The sequence below is a fragment of the Elephantulus edwardii genome, unplaced genomic scaffold (assembly GCF_000299155.1).
Source record: "Elephantulus edwardii isolate Elephantulus edwardi_28Jun2011 unplaced genomic scaffold, EleEdw1.0 scaffold00252, whole genome shotgun sequence".
NCBI lineage: Eukaryota > Metazoa > Chordata > Mammalia > Macroscelidea > Macroscelididae > Elephantulus > Elephantulus edwardii.
Genome location: NW_006400002.1, coordinates 1 through 15,542, shown reverse-complemented (window position 1 = coordinate 15,542; position 15,542 = coordinate 1). Strand labels below are relative to the sequence as shown.

General features: G+C 38.6%; 1 protein-coding gene across 1 annotated transcript; it reads left to right on the top strand.

Moving 5' to 3' along the window:
- Positions 1-101: 101 nt before the first annotated feature.
- ATP5F1 (ATP synthase, H+ transporting, mitochondrial Fo complex, subunit B1) lies at positions 102-15,093 on the top strand (the record flags this gene model as incomplete). Its single annotated transcript, XM_006899344.1, has 6 exons — positions 102-141; positions 428-464; positions 3,343-3,488; positions 7,934-8,097; positions 9,054-9,179; positions 14,914-15,093. Coding segments are annotated over exons 1-6 (693 nt in total), but the record flags the coding sequence as incomplete, so codon positions are not given.
- Between the last annotated feature and the right edge of the window lie 449 nt (positions 15,094-15,542).

Sequence of the window (15,542 nt, the reverse complement as noted above, 5' to 3'; positions counted from 1 at the left end):
AAGTTCTTTTCTCGCGAGAGTTGTGAGCGGCCATATTGCCACTGTCCCTGACAAGCTCTCCTGTTGGGGTCACTGGGACGCTACCCGGAGTTTCCCTGATCATGCTGTCACGGGCGGTACTTTCTGCTGCCGCCGCAGCGGGTGAGGATTGAAAACCTGGGCCAGGCTATTTGGGTGATTAGGCTGAAAATACAGGGTCCCGGGCGGTGGGCGGGGGGGGGGAAGTAAAGGAAATAAGTGGGGGAGTTGAAAGATTTAGGGAGGTTTTAGCCTAAATTGAAAGTAATCAGTGTTTATTAGGAAAGAGCTTGGAATCTTGGGTGGCTTGAAAAGACAAGGAATGTAGTGATCAGAGCTCGTGGAGACCGAGGAAAGGGGAACTTGATTCCACCTTGACTTTGCTGACCTGCGTCTTGTGTTTCTGCAGCCCCCTCTCTGAAGAACACAGCGCTCCTTGGCCCAGGGTAAGTATGAGGAGTGGAACGCTCCACTTGGCCCCTGTTTCATTATCATGTAGTTTCACACGTTTTCCTTTCACAGCCATAGAGCAGAAAATGCCCTCTGGTAATCCTTGCAATGCTTAAAAGCTCGTTCGGACATTTTATTGCTTGCAACTACCAGAAACGTCTTACCACCTAATGGCAAAGAATTGAAGAGTGTGTGCAGAAAGACTGGAATGTTGGTGTCTGCTAAGCCCCGCCCCTTTCGCTGCGACCTTCAGCTCACCATAGGTGCTGTGCGTTAGCTGACAGTCTGTTCAAAACCAAGTGTTATTAGATAGGATTACGAGACATTTTGCTTTCAATCTATCTGTCACATTCACTCTCATTTCTCAGATTCGGAGAAATCATTGATCCAGTAGATATTTAGCTTGAGATACACATACACAGAGTAAAAGAAAAATAAGGCCAAATAGCCAAATACCTGCTTTCATAGAAAACACACACACACAGAGAGTAAAAGAAAAATAAAGCCAAATACCTGCTTTCATAGAACAGAAGCATTTCAGAAGGAGAGGCACCCATGAAGTATTGGTGTGGAGTGAGGGCTCCAAGGCTAGAAAAACAGGATACAAGGACTTCCACTACCTGCTAGCTGAGTGGCAGCAAGTTTCCTTTCAGCAAAACGAAGGTATTTGTACGTAATGGACTTTGTGAGAATTAAGAGACTAATACCTATGAAACTTTAAGAACCGCTGTGTCTGGTACATAATAGGTACACAGTTATTGTTAATATTATTTCATAAAGCATACTAGTTTTCTTTGGGATTCTGTTTACTTCCTAACTTAATCCTAGAATCTTTATTCTGTGGCTTTGAAAACTGGCTTTAATCGTTCTGCAATTAATTTTGTATCAAATAAAATGAGGCTGTGATTGACTACATCCAATTTTGCAATTATCAGAGGGGAAAAAACCACCAGACAGCTATGTAAACAAAGCCGTGTAAAACAGTGGAGTTGTTATGTGCCATCAGCTTGTGACTCACAACAACCTTTGTACAAAAGCTCTGAAGCCTGCCCTGTACTGAGCCAGCCTCACTGACTCTGACACACCTACCATCATGACCCCAGTTACTATATCAATCCATTTCATCTGGGGTCTTCCTCTCCTGCTCTGTCCCTTCACCCACCTGAGCATGATGTCCTTCTCCAAGGACTGGTCTCTCCTAGCCATGTGCCCAAAGTATGTGAGATGGAGCTTCAAAATCCTGGCCTCCAAGGAGAAACTTGGTTTCACCCAATCTAAGACAGGCCTATTTGTTTTCTTTTCAGTCCACAGTATGTTCAAGACTCTTCTCAAGCATCACAACTCAAATGCATCAGCTCTTCTTTTGTCATCCTTTGTCATTGTCCAGCTCTCTGATGCATAGCAAGTAATTGTAAAGACCATTGCCTGGATCCAGCGCACCTTAGTCTCTAGACTGACATCATGGCTCCTCAGTATATGCAAAATACAAGGAAACTTTTGCCTGCATTCTTTCACATTCAGTACCTAATTCTTTATCATATCTCTTCTCCACATGCTATCTTGACTGTTGACATCTTTGATTACCGTTTTGGCTACAGCACCACCATCAGTTTTACCAGACTGTCTTAGTACTGTCTTTTAACTCACATTGCCATCAAGTCAAAACTAAACCATAGCTGACCTTCTAGGGGTTTGTTGGTTTTGGTTTGTGGGGGTCCCCCTCCCCCCTGTAAATTGCATGAGGGGGAATTACCTGTCTTTCTCCCATGGAGGGAGAAACTGTTGAAACGACTTGCTTTTGCTATGGCAGTGCAACTCCTTACCCACTAGGCCGCCAGAGCTCTAATATAAAATCTGATGGAGTTTCCTGACTAGGTTCCTTTTGATTCTGTCCTTGATGGTAGCCAATTCTCACAATTTGTTTTTTAAAGTTACTGTCAGTTCTGATCCATGGTGACCCCATGTGTGCAGAGTAAAACTGCACTCCATAGGGTTTTCTGTCAACAACTGTTTTCAGTAAATAGCTACAAACATTTCCATTTGTAGATGAATACTTCATCAGAAGTCACCCAGGGAGTAGTCACTCCCCAAACCTATAATCCTTCAGAGCTCACATCCTTGAAATAAAGTCAAGATTATATAGTGTAACAAAGAAGACCCAACTTGAATTGACCCCAGACTGCATTTTGATACCACGTACCTCTGTTGCCTTTTTTTAGTACATTCTCTAGTCTAGCTGACCTTTTTTCCTAATCCTCTGAAACTTGGCCTATTTGCTATTGCTTTTAAACTAAGTTTGGTTGTTGCCTTATTGTGTAGTCATGGGACTGAACTGACCCATAGCTGACACTCCAGGTTTTCAGAGACAGTAAATCACACTGAAGGAGATTGATTGCCCATCTTTCTCTTGCAGAGCAGCTTGCTGATTTGAACCATGTACCTTTGCATTGACAACACAGTTTCTTACCTCTTAGTTACCAGAACTCCCTAAACTTGGTAGTTGTTGTAGACTGTTGAGTTAGAACCAATCCATAGCTTGCCCGCCTGCGCATAGTCAAGTAGTGAGTCTGGGATTTGAACCTAGATGGTCTGCAGAGTCTATACATTCTTATACCTTGTTGATATCTGAAGTGCTGGACAGGTAATCTCTCAGGCTTATAGAAGGGATTTCACTATTGGATAGAAAAGGGTTAAATAAGGCTTAAGTGTTTGAGTTGTTTGCTCTTACCATATAAATAATTATGAGACTCTTAAGGTTCTCTTTCTCTTCTTTTCTCCCGTTACAATAATTACTGGGCAGCATTCTTAATGTGTTGTTTCTGCTAAATGTTCAATATTGTGTTTTCTATAAAGTTGTATGATTACTACTTACAGGGTATTGCAAGCCACAAGGATCTTTCACAAAGGACAGCCAAGTCTTGCACCTCTACCACCTCTTCCTGAACATGGAGGAAAAGTTCGCTTTGGACTTATCCCTGAGGAATTCTTCCAGTTTCTTTATCCTAAAACAGGTGTCACAGGTGAGGATTTGTCTAGTCTTTGATGCTGTATTTGGATGGTATGGTTTATATTAACATAGACTTTTAGTAGCCCCTAATTCTCCTACATACCAAAACTAAATCCTCTTTGCAGGAAGAACCTGCTTGAGGGCAATCTCTCAGAGCAGTTGATGGACAGCAACCACTGGCCTGAGTTTTCAGTCAGCAGTCCAGTATGTTCCACACTATGCTACCTTTGTACCTTCATCTCTTCAGCATATACTACAAAAAAGTCCAGTCAGCTATTTTTAAAAAGAAATAAGAAGGTGTATGAATTGATTGCTCCCAAGTTACTCTAGAAATAATTTGATTGGGATTGTAACATAATTTTATAGCATTCTCTCTAGTTGTTAATGAATTTATGAAGTGGCTGCTATCACAGAGACCTGCCAGGTGTTTAGAATAGGCAGTGATACCAGAGATATTATAGCTAACATTAGATGGGTCGTGGCTGAAAGCAGAGAATACCAGAAGAATGTCTGTCTGTGTTTTCATTGACTGTCCAAAGGCATTTGATTGTGTAGATCACAACAGACTGTAGCTAACTCTGAGAAGAAGGCGAATTCCAGAACACTTGATTGTGCTTATGTGAAGCCTATACTTGGACCAGGAGGCCATCATCAGAACAGAGCAAGGAAACACTGCATGGTTCAAAACCAGGAAAGGTTAACACTAGGGACACAGCCTATCTCCATACCTTTTCAGTTTATATGCAGAACAGACCATCCAGGAGGCTGGGCTCTATGAGAAGGAATGTGACATCAGGATTGAAGGAAGACCCATCAAAAACCTGTGTTTTGCATGCCACAACTTAGGAGGACCTGAAACATTTGCTGCAGAAAGTCAAGGACTGCAGCCTTCAATATGGATAGAGGCTCAACATCAAGAGAACAAAGATTCTCACTACTGGACCATTTGGCAGCAGCATGATAAACAGTGAAGAGATTGAGACTGTTAACAGCTTCAGCTTGCTTGGCTCCACAATCAGCACTCTTAGTACCAGCAACCAGGAAATATACAAATTGCGATAGGAAAGTCTACTGTCAGAGACTTCTCCAGAGTACTGAAGAGCAATGATGTCAGTCTGGAGACTAAGTTACACCTGATCTAGGCCATAGTCTTCTTAGTTAAGCTGCATAGTGACTAGGGATGATAGAAAATGAATTGATGCTTTTGAGCTCTGGTGCTGCAGAAGAGTATTGAATATATCATGGACTACCAGGAGAACAAACAGGTTCGTCATGGAGAGGGTGAAACCAGGCTCCTCTTTGAAGCCAACGATTCTGAGTCTTCATCTTTCATTCATTGGGCACTTGGCCAGGAGGGATCAGTCAACAGCAGATATTGCAAAGAACATCAGAGCTCCACTGGCCATTTAAGAAAAAAGAGTTACATAGTCATCTTGCAAGTTCACATTTAAAATTTGTAGTGAGTCTGTTAAACCTAGGAGAAACTCTTTCAAATATATTTGAGATTGTAACTTTTCAATGTATTGATAAATAACGGTCTTGATACTTGTATTTACACAATGTAAAATGCTAGCTAAAGGCTAGTTCTGTCCCTATTTAAAATATTGAAGCATAGAGGAGAATCCTGGAGAAGTGAAAATAATGGTTTGTGGCCTTTCAAAACTCATGACTTGGTTGAAGAACAACATAGCCACTTAAGAAGTCTTCTATTTAGTTAAAAGAGTTGAGAATCCTGATACTTTGATTCTTCCTTTTATGTGGATACTACTTTATAATTAAGGAGCTCTGGTAGCCTTGTTATGTCCTATCAAGTCATCTGTGACCCATAGCAACCCTATATACGGCAGCTCTGATGCCTGTCCTGTCCTGAACATATCGAAAGCATCCTTTGTTTTTCTGTCATCCATAGTCATTGTCCAGCTCTCTCTGATGAATAGCAAGTAATTTCAAAGACCATGGCTTGGGTCAGGTGGACTTTCATCTTTAGACTGACATCGTTGCATTTCAGCACTCTGGAGAGGCCCCTGACAGCATATTTTCTTTTTTTTTGTTTTTTTTATTATTAAATTTTATTAGTTTTAATGAACATTTACAGGGATTTTGGGTTTTCATTCCTTCATTACTGCACCATTCTCTCTACCCTCCTCCCCAGTTTGTTCTTCTTCCCCTCGCCATCCGAATGTCTGTTTTAATTGTCCAATTGCCACAGTGCTTGTCAAAGTCAGTTCTGATTAATCTCCTTTGTCAGTGTGTCCTTTGCCATTCCCTATCACTCCTCCCTGAGAGAGACTTCACTCTGATTCATAAGGAAAAGGGGATGGCGTATTCTCTTAGCTACTTCCTGCTGAAAAGGGGCACTGTGGGTTTCAGGGTGAAGATCTTCTCTCACTACTCTAAAGGGCCCCTTTGGCAGTAGGAAACACATAGACTATTATGGAGATTGATTTTGGAATTTAGATGCACTGTTATTAATTGTGCTTAGCCGTACATGTTCATATCCTTGAAGATGTATCATGGGGGGGGGGTTGCAACCTAGAAGACACAAATTTAACTAACAAGTTATAAGTACATGAGTCAAAAATTATGGAAAAGTAAAAGAAAAGATTCTTTCATTGTTTTACAAACCCTCCCCCAGGTCCCCTCCACCATGTAGCCATCGCTCTAGACTCCTGTGATGACAGAAATACCTAGTCACATATCTCTTTTAAACAGTTTTCTCCCTCCTCTGTTTCAGTGCAATATACATTATTGAACCCATCTTACTCAGTCTCTCCCCAACCCCGAGGTTAGTCCCATTCTACAACAGTGGCATCATATAATATTTGTCCTTTTGTGACTGGGATATTTTACTCAGCATAATGTTCTCCAGAGTCAACCATTTTGAATAATATTGCATGAGTTCCTTGTTTTTCAGTGCAGCATAGTATTCCATTGTGCGAATATACCACAGCTTCTCTAGCCATTCGTTTGTTGATGGGCACTTAGGTTGTTTCCAAATCCTTGCTATTGTGAACAAAGTTGCAGTAAACATGGGTGTGCAGATATCTGCTTGGATGTCAGCTATGGTCTCTTCAGGGTATATTCCCAGTAGTGGAATTGCTGGGTCAAGTGGTATCTCTATTTGCAACTTTTTGAGAAAGCGCCATACCGCTTTCCACAGGGGTTGCACCATTTTACACTCCCACCAACAGTGAATCAGGGTTCCAGTTTCTCCACAACCTCGCCAGCATTTGTTGCTTGCTGTTCTGTTAAATTTTGCTATTTTGACTGGGGTGAGATGATATCTCATAGTTGTTTTAATTCTGACAGCATATTTTCCCAGTGCAATTCCTGACAGCTGCAGCTGAGCAAGCTGTAAATGTTAACAACCTCAGTCTCTTCAACATTTTTCGTGGTACTGCCTTTTAGCCCAGTGTTGAGAATATTGTTTTCTTAATGTTGAGCTTCAGTCTATTTTGAAGACTACGTTCCTTGACCTCCTGCAGCAGGCGCTTCAGGTCCTTCTCACTTTTAGCAATCAAGGTTGTGTCATTTGCATCATGTAAGTTGTTGATGAGTCTTCCTCCAATCCTGATGCAACATACCTTCTCATAAAGTCTAGCTTCCTGAATTATTATTTTATGTTTAGATTGAAAAGGTATGGAGATAGGATGCATCCCTGACACACATTTATCCTGGTGACTTAGTTGTAAGGAATTGCACTGCAAATGTGAAAATAGGTGGTTCAAGTCCACCAGCTGCTCTACAGGAGAAGGATGGACAGTCTCCTCCAGTGCCGTTTACTGACTCTGAAGATCGGCTAGAGATTCAGCTGTGGGTCTGTTCCAACTCGATGGTGCACAACAACTTTCTAGTTCATTTTTGCTGATTTACTAAGTCAATTTGCTATTAAATAAAAATAGGCCTTATTGGGTAAGTTTTTGTTCTGTATGTTTTTCCCATCCAATAAATAGTGTGTATTAGGACCTGTTTCTTTAGACAAGAGCTCAGATGGGGGTTGGCCATAGAGAATTGTGCTGCTGACCCAATGACCATACTCTCCGGTGGTTTGAATCAACCAGTGACTCCAAGGGAGAAAGATGGGCAGTCTCCTCGCATGTGATTTGGAAATCCGCTGGAGGCTTCACTATGGGCCAGTTTGAACTTGGCACTGTTTCTAGGCTACTATACTTAAATTATTCTATCAACCCCATAAAAAGGCTACTGATACCATATTTAAAATGGAGAAGCCACTTAGAGTTTTGTTTTGCTTTTTTAAATTGCTCGGCTTCTAAGTTTGCAGAGTCGCAACTCTTTAATTTTCCCTAAATTCAAATCTTTGTTCTTTGACTGTTTTGCCTTTGAATCTGATTCTTCTGTTACATAATTTTATATTTAATTAACCAGATGCTGCAGTATTTGTTTTGTCTTTTTAGGCATAACAAACTCATCCATAAAATACCTTTTTTATTTTTTAAGGTCCCTACATGCTTGGAACTGGGCTTATCCTGTATTTTCTGTCCAAAGAAATATACGTGATTACAGCAGAAACCTTTTCTAGCATAGCAACAGTCGGATTGCTTGTCTATGCAGTTAAAAAATATGGTGCCTCTATTGGACAATTTGCTGATAAACTTAATGAGGTAAGAACCATATAAGCCTTCCTTCCTCTCAATCTTAGACTATAGTAGCACCATCAAGATCTTCAAGCTATATGAATGATTTCTATGTTTGGGGAAGAGTACTTAACTGCTAAGTAAGTATCAGTATTAACTACTGACATTTTTCTTTTCCCTCAAGCTTTTTCATAGTTTTATGCATTCATCAAAATATTTCAGAACTAGTACAGGCTAGGGAGCTCTAGTGGCATAGTCCATAAGGAGTTGCACTACTAACCCAAGGCCACAATTCTAGCAGTTCAAATCCAGCAGCCACTTTCTAATAGAACAATATACAGTTTCCTTCTTTGCTATTTACAGTCTCAGAAACCTAGTAGAAATGAGTGTGGAGTGTGACCTAGAGGAGCTGGTTCTGACTGAAAGGCAAGGAGTTTGATTACAGGCTAAGGGATCTCTGGTGGCCTCATCCATAGAGAGTTGTACTGCTCTTGATTCAAAGGGTGAGCCCCTGTAGTGGAGCTTCAAGGGAGAAAGATGGGCACCCTCCTTCCATGCCTTTGACAGCCTTGGAAACTCAGCAGGGTTACCTGTAAGTTCTGATTCAGCCACAATGAGTTTTGAGTGAGAATATGGGCTGGACACTAGAAAGAAAACCTTACTAAAAAGAGAATTTATTAAAGATTTTAGTTTTTGTGTTACTTTTGTGTCTTTTAAATTTTTGTGTTTTCTTTTAACTTTTTTATTAATCCAAATTTATAATTCCTTTTAAAGCCAGATTTATTTGATTTTTAAATCTTTTACTTTTTACCTTCCTTGAAAACTTTTTAGGACTTTTGCATTTCTCTTTGAATGTGTTGCTTGTTTCCTTGTGGATGTTTGTACAAATGCTATAAAGTTTTGTGAAGAAATATAAAATGAATATATGTTTTTATTACTCTTAGTGCTTTCACTAACGTTTATTATAAATGTTGTAATTGCAGCAAAAAATTGCTCGACTAGAAGAGGTGAAGCAGACTTCCATGAAATACATCCAAGATGCGATTGATGCAGAAAAGGCACAGCAGGCACTGACTCAGAAACGCCATTACCTTTTTGATGTTCAAAGGGTAGGTTTCAGAAGTTTCTGAAGAGACTGAAATTACTTGTTTATGTACAAATTTAAAACAAAGTTAGATTTTCTTATCAAAAAGATTTGCATAAATAAAGCCTGTTTTGTTTCTAGCAAAGGCAAAATTGTGAACTGCCAAATGAAAAAATAATTAGAATTATTAGTTTCAAAAATAGCAGAGTTATGTAAGAACAGTTTAGATCCATACAAAAGAAAATAGTTAATAATTGGTTTTAAAATCACATAAAGTTAAGTGGGTTACAGTTTACTGTAAACAGTTTGCTTTAGGAAAATCTTTTCTCTTTTTTTAATTTTTATTTTTTTTAAAATCTTTTATCTTTAACTCCAGATTTTCACAGTAGACAAATTCAGTTAGCTTTCAGTATGATCAACACATAATGAGATTTTAAAATATTTTGTTTACAAAACAGATTTAAGGGACTTGTCCAGTTGTCTTTTCATTATTTCTTTGAGCCTAGTACTTTATGCTGAATGTATAAGGTGGCATGCCCACATACTGGAATTACATGAGAACCTATAAAGTATGGATGTCTGAAATATCAAGGATCTGGATCAGTTTTTCTCAGCTGTGTCCTTTGGACTACTTGCATTAAAATCAATTTGTGTACAGCTGTTTGGACTCATTCTAAGACATTTGGAATTAGAATTTATAAAAGGGGCTTTCCACAGAGCTCTATTTTTAAAAATGAAATTTTTAAAGATTTTTTAGGTCAGTGTTTAGAATTCTTTAGACTGTTTGAAAACCTCTTCCAGTATGTATTTACTTAGGTCACAACCGGAGAATAAGAAGATAGCCACATAAACCTTTTGACTACTGTTTTTAGACCAAATTAGAAAGTGTGACCTTCTTAAAAAGCAAATGATACATGCTTAACTTTTTATTTAAGAAGTACTTTTTTAACAGGTACATATTAAACCACTTCTTGATTATGTAAAACTGTTCTGATCAATACACATGGTCCTAGGAATGCACCAGAAGCAAAACATAGTTCCTAATAAACTGGAGCTGCTTTTTTGATGAGCAAAACAGAACGTATTGAGCTAATGTCTATATCAGAATTGTATGTGCTGTATCCGGCAGTAAAATGGTGTTAAAATGAGATTCTAAGAGGAAAGAGTTCATTATAGAGGAATCAGGATATATGAGTAAAGAATAGAAAGAAGTAATGGCGTGAACTCTGGATTTCTGGGGAAGTGATGCTCTCTGCAGAGAGGAGACCATTTGGAAGGGGTAAACTTGAAAGTTTACCTGGTACATTCAAGGAAATATCAGGAGGTAGGGTGGCTAAAGTGGTCTGTGTGAAGGGGAGGCTAAAAGGAAGAGAAATAAACAGCAAGGTGCCTCAGAGACAGCTTATGTAAAGTTCTACTGATTTCTATAAGGACCTACGCTGAGTAAGGGGGAAAGTTATGGGACTTTTTAAGCAGAGGAGTCAGATGATTTCTTGAAGAATCCTCTTGAGATTAGATTGAGGTCTTGTGTGTGTCAGCTTAAGGTAACTCTTGCCAAATAAGATTTGTTGAATAGGCCATTGGATAGTTACTTGGAGTGGATGGGGAATTCCAGGTTTGAAATAGTACGTAACTTAAGAATCGTGAGTTTACAAATTACGTGTAAAAGCCATGAAAGTAGAACACCAGGAAACCAGGCAGTAGCTAGTTGTATTTCGATATGTGGTTTCTCCGTTAATTCTTGAGGATCTCTGGTGGCATAGTATGTGATGTGTTTCACTCTTAACAAGATGGTCAGCAGTTTGAATCCACTTGTTGCTCTGAGGGTGAAAAATGAGCATTTCCTTGCATTAAAACTTTCATCCTCAAAAGTCTGATGGAGGGTCTCTATGAGTCAGACTTGACACAGTGGCAGTGGATGAGTTTTATTAATGGTTGAGAGCCTTAAGAATTTACCTGTAGGGTTTAACACCATGAAGGTTCTTGGTGACCTTAATAAGAGTCATTTTAGTGGTGACCTAGTGGGTAAGGAGTTGGAGTTGTGCTGCCACCCCAAAGGGAGGCAGTGAGAGTTCACCAGCTGCTCCAAAGGAGAAAAATCAGCAGTTCCCTTCTGTGAAATTCACACTCTGAAACCTGCTGGAAGTTCAGCTATGAGTTGGTTCTGACTCAGTGGCAGTGAGAGAGAATCAGTTGAAGAAAAAAAAATGAAAGAGGAAATTGGAATCCATATAGGCAACTCTGCCAGGTTCTACAATAATGATGAGCAGAGAAATTAGCTAGGAAGAGGGGAATGTAGAATCAAGAGGGTTTTTTAAAAAATGGAAAATACAGTAACATGTTGGGAGGGACTAGAGAACAATATGCTGAGTGAACTAACTCAGTCCCACAAGGACAAGTACTGTATAAAACCTTTATTGTAGAATGAGTATGAGGATCCAAGGTGGGTGGGGGTGTTAATTATGGGGTTGCACAATTTGATGGGTGGGCGGGGTGAAGGAAATGGGAAGGATATTTTGTAAAAAACAATGTCTTTAAACTTTGTAAATAAAGTCAGAGTAAAATTTTAAAAAAATGTTAATATCTCATAGAGGTTAGCAGAAAGGAAAAATAATATGTAGCAAAGAGAAGGGAAAATAATAGCTGAAGTGATGCTTTTAAATAGATCCTGGTAGAATTTAATTGGATATCTAGAGAGTAAGAAGCAGAGTCATTCATTGAGCAAAAGAAGTAAAAAATCTTGAAAAGCTTGAGGAGAAAGTATGAAGTAGTCATCTAGAAGAGTAAATAAGCTAAAGAAATGGACTAAGCAGTATTATGATTATAATCTCAAACCATATTTTAAGAGTAGACTTGTATTAACATTCTCATCACTCACCAGAAAGGGCCTTATACTTATAGGCACTATTCAGAAACTAATGTTGTTAAGTGCTGTCGAGTACAATAGCCCTAACCCCTTCTTTGTCCTGTGCCATTCGCACTGTCTCCAACACACCCACCCCTATTACCCCAGTCACTGAATTAATCCACCACATAGAGGGTCTTCCCCTCCTGCACTGTCCCTCCATCCTACCAAGTGTGACGTCCCTCTTCAAAGACCGGTCCCTCCTTGCAACATGTCCAAAGTACGTCAGACAAAGCCTCAGAATCCTTGCCTCCAAGGAGCAGCCTGGTTTAACCCTCTCTAGGATGAATCTGTTTGTTTTCTTGCCAGTCCATGGTACATTCAATACTCTTCTCCAGCACCACAGCTCAAAGTCATCAATTCTCCTTCTGTCCTCCCTAGTCATTTTCCAGCTCTCTGATGCATAGCAAGTGATTGCAGAGACCATGGCTTGTGACACATAGCTAATGTAATTAGTAAAAAAGTATGAAAATTAGAAAGGTAGAGTTACCTTTATGTGCAGGTGACCTGATTGTATATCTAGAAAACCCAAGGAAATCAACGTAACTCTTAGCACAATAAGCAAATTTAATAAGATGTCTAGTTATAAAGTTAATATGGAATAATAAAAATCAGTAGATTTTCTATGAAAATTCACATTTAGTTGGAAAGTATATTAGAAGACATAAATTTTTTTTAAAAAGATGCCTAGGGTGTATTTAAATGGAAGCATATGCTCTCTGTATTTTGAAAAATTTTAAATGTTAATGAGTTACAAAGTTTTTCCAGCCTTAGTCTTAAATTAGAACACTTGATATTTTAAAGATATCTGTTCTCTTTAATTTCTCATATTAATAGGAAAAAATATTAATGGAGTTAGGTGGAACTTGGACAAATTAAAAGGAACTTAAAATACAGCAAAAAGGTTTACAAGAGCAAGTGAAGAGGTCCACAGATAGATCTAAATGCTTTATTTCTTTATTTAAAGTATAGTGAAATCAGTACTGTACCACGTGTATCCAGATAGAACTGTTAGATTTCCAGTGACTAGAACGGTCTCCAACCTTTTGTTAGCAGCTGAGTACATTTACTATGTGCATCACAAGATAATTTAATTTAGATAGGTGGAATTTTCTTAGCAAAAGATGGACTTTTATAGCAAGGAAATGTACTGGTGTAGTCTGTCGAGCATGTTGGGCTGCTGTGCCAAAGGTTGTTTGTTCCCCATCTTTCATAGCCACTGGCAATTCCTCAGGAGAAGGATAGTTATTCATTTTAGAGGCAAATGGATGGCTCTTTGGATATAAAGTTGATTTTTTTTTGCCATAGTCAGTTTAGCTGAATAAAATAATCTGTATGTTGTTTTTGTTTTGTTTTGTAAAATGAAAACCAAAAGGAATGATTTTTAAAAAATATTTACTATTCTTAGAGTTGGGGAAGCCTTTCTGATAAAAATCATAGAATCTAGAATCCTTAAAAGATTTTGAAGTAGATCTCATATAAATTTAAAATTTATACCTGTGAAAAATGCCATGTGTTTTCCTAAACAAAAAGCCAGAAGCCCCTTTATAACCATCGACATTTATCAAAGTTGATAGTTTGCAGAGGTATGTTGCTTAGGAAGTGGATGCCACTCCTTGAAAAATGCAGCAAGGAATGCACAGATAGCTGACAAACAAAAGAATTCATGCACTTCAGATGACACAAGTAGTTCCCCAATGTAAAAAATTTTACAGATCAGTACAAGCAACCAGCATCCTTAGAAAAAGGACAGTTTACAGAGAAGAAACTAAGTATAAATTGATTTTAAATATGTGAATTTGCTCTTTGCCTAATTATGACAAAATTGATGAAATACAAATCACCACCACCACTTAACTAGATTAGCAAGGATTTGGAATAGCAGACAAGCTCGTTACTGGATAGAAGAACAAATTGTACAACGTCTCAGTAGAACTTGGCTGTGTTTATCATTAAAATGACTATATCATTTTGATCCATGGGTTCTGTACTCTGAATGGCTGCATTCAGATCAAGCTTCACAATTTATTAGCCTTGAGAAAATTCTGTCTCTGTTTTAGGTCTCTTACTGTTAAAATAGATATCATAATAGTAACTGTTCTGTGATGGTGGTGTAAGATTTCATTCAATTAGTATAATACTAAGTGTTAAAAATAGAAGGTGGTCAGCCTTACTAGCTATTCTTTTACTCAGCAAGTGTTCATACCTGAGTGTAAGGATACAGAGAATGTTGTATGTACAGCATTATTTGCCGTTTTTTAACATAAGCAACCTAAGCTGCAACTTGACTGAATTATTGAACACCAATCTATTGATATCTGGTACAACTTTAAAAATAGAAGAGAGCTGTGGTGGCATAGTTAGTAGCAAGTTGGGCTGCTAACCCAAATTCTGCGTGTCATCAATGGTTCAAATGCACCACTGTCTCCAAGGAAGAGAGACAAGCATTGTCCTCCAATTGTGATTTACAGCCTCAGAGACCCAGTGAAGTGTTGCTGCTGTGAGTCTGAACTGTCTTGATGGCAGTGAGTTGAATTTTTAAAATAAAAAGTCATCTGTCTCTGGTAATTTTAAAAAAGAAAGTGATGGGTGTGTGCTGTATTCATTAATTATTTTGGGGAGTAAAGTTAAATACAGCAAGAGGATAATAATGTAACAGCTGTCTGGGGGAGGGATCTTACTGTTTACTGCATGTACTTTAGAATTGTTTCTATAAGGTACGAATTACCTATTCATAAGAAGCAAAATAATTTTGCATAAAATACAAGATAATGGAGTATGGCATTCTACCTGGCATAAATGATCCTTTAAATATGTAAACAGTATACATTATCTTTTCTTAATTTTGCCCCAGAATAACATCGCTATGGCCATGGAAGTTACGTACCGGGAACGGCTGCACAGAGTGTACAAGGAGGTGAAGAATCGTCTGGACTACCATATCTCTGTGCAGAATATGATGCGGAGAAAGGAACAAGAGCATATGATAAACTGGGTGGAGAAGAATGTGGTGCAAAGCATCTCTGCACAACAGGTACATACAGTCTCTAACTTCTGGAGTTAGACTGATTCTTCTCTAAAAATTCTCTGGTGAGGAAGCTTTAGCCTAGAAATACTGACTGATCCTGGTTCCTCTTTTGGCAACATGGTAACCTAACAGGTACTACACAAACTGTGTGAGGTCTTCCTCCTTTCTCAGAGTTTGATTATTAAAATTAAAGGACCTCATAGATCAAAAACAGTGGAAAGGTCCTTAAGAACATTGGTTATTAAAGGGAGACCTTTGTTAGTGTTCTGATATTTGGGTAATATTAGCTAGCATTGTAATTTCTCTATAATACATAAGAGATGAGGCAAAGGTCTTTCTAAATTCCTTCCATTTTCCTAATTCCATGATTTCCATTCAACTTCCTCTTCACGCCTACTTAAGCCTTCCATCTTAAAGAGAAAATAAAATTATTTTCCATTATTTATTTGTATTTA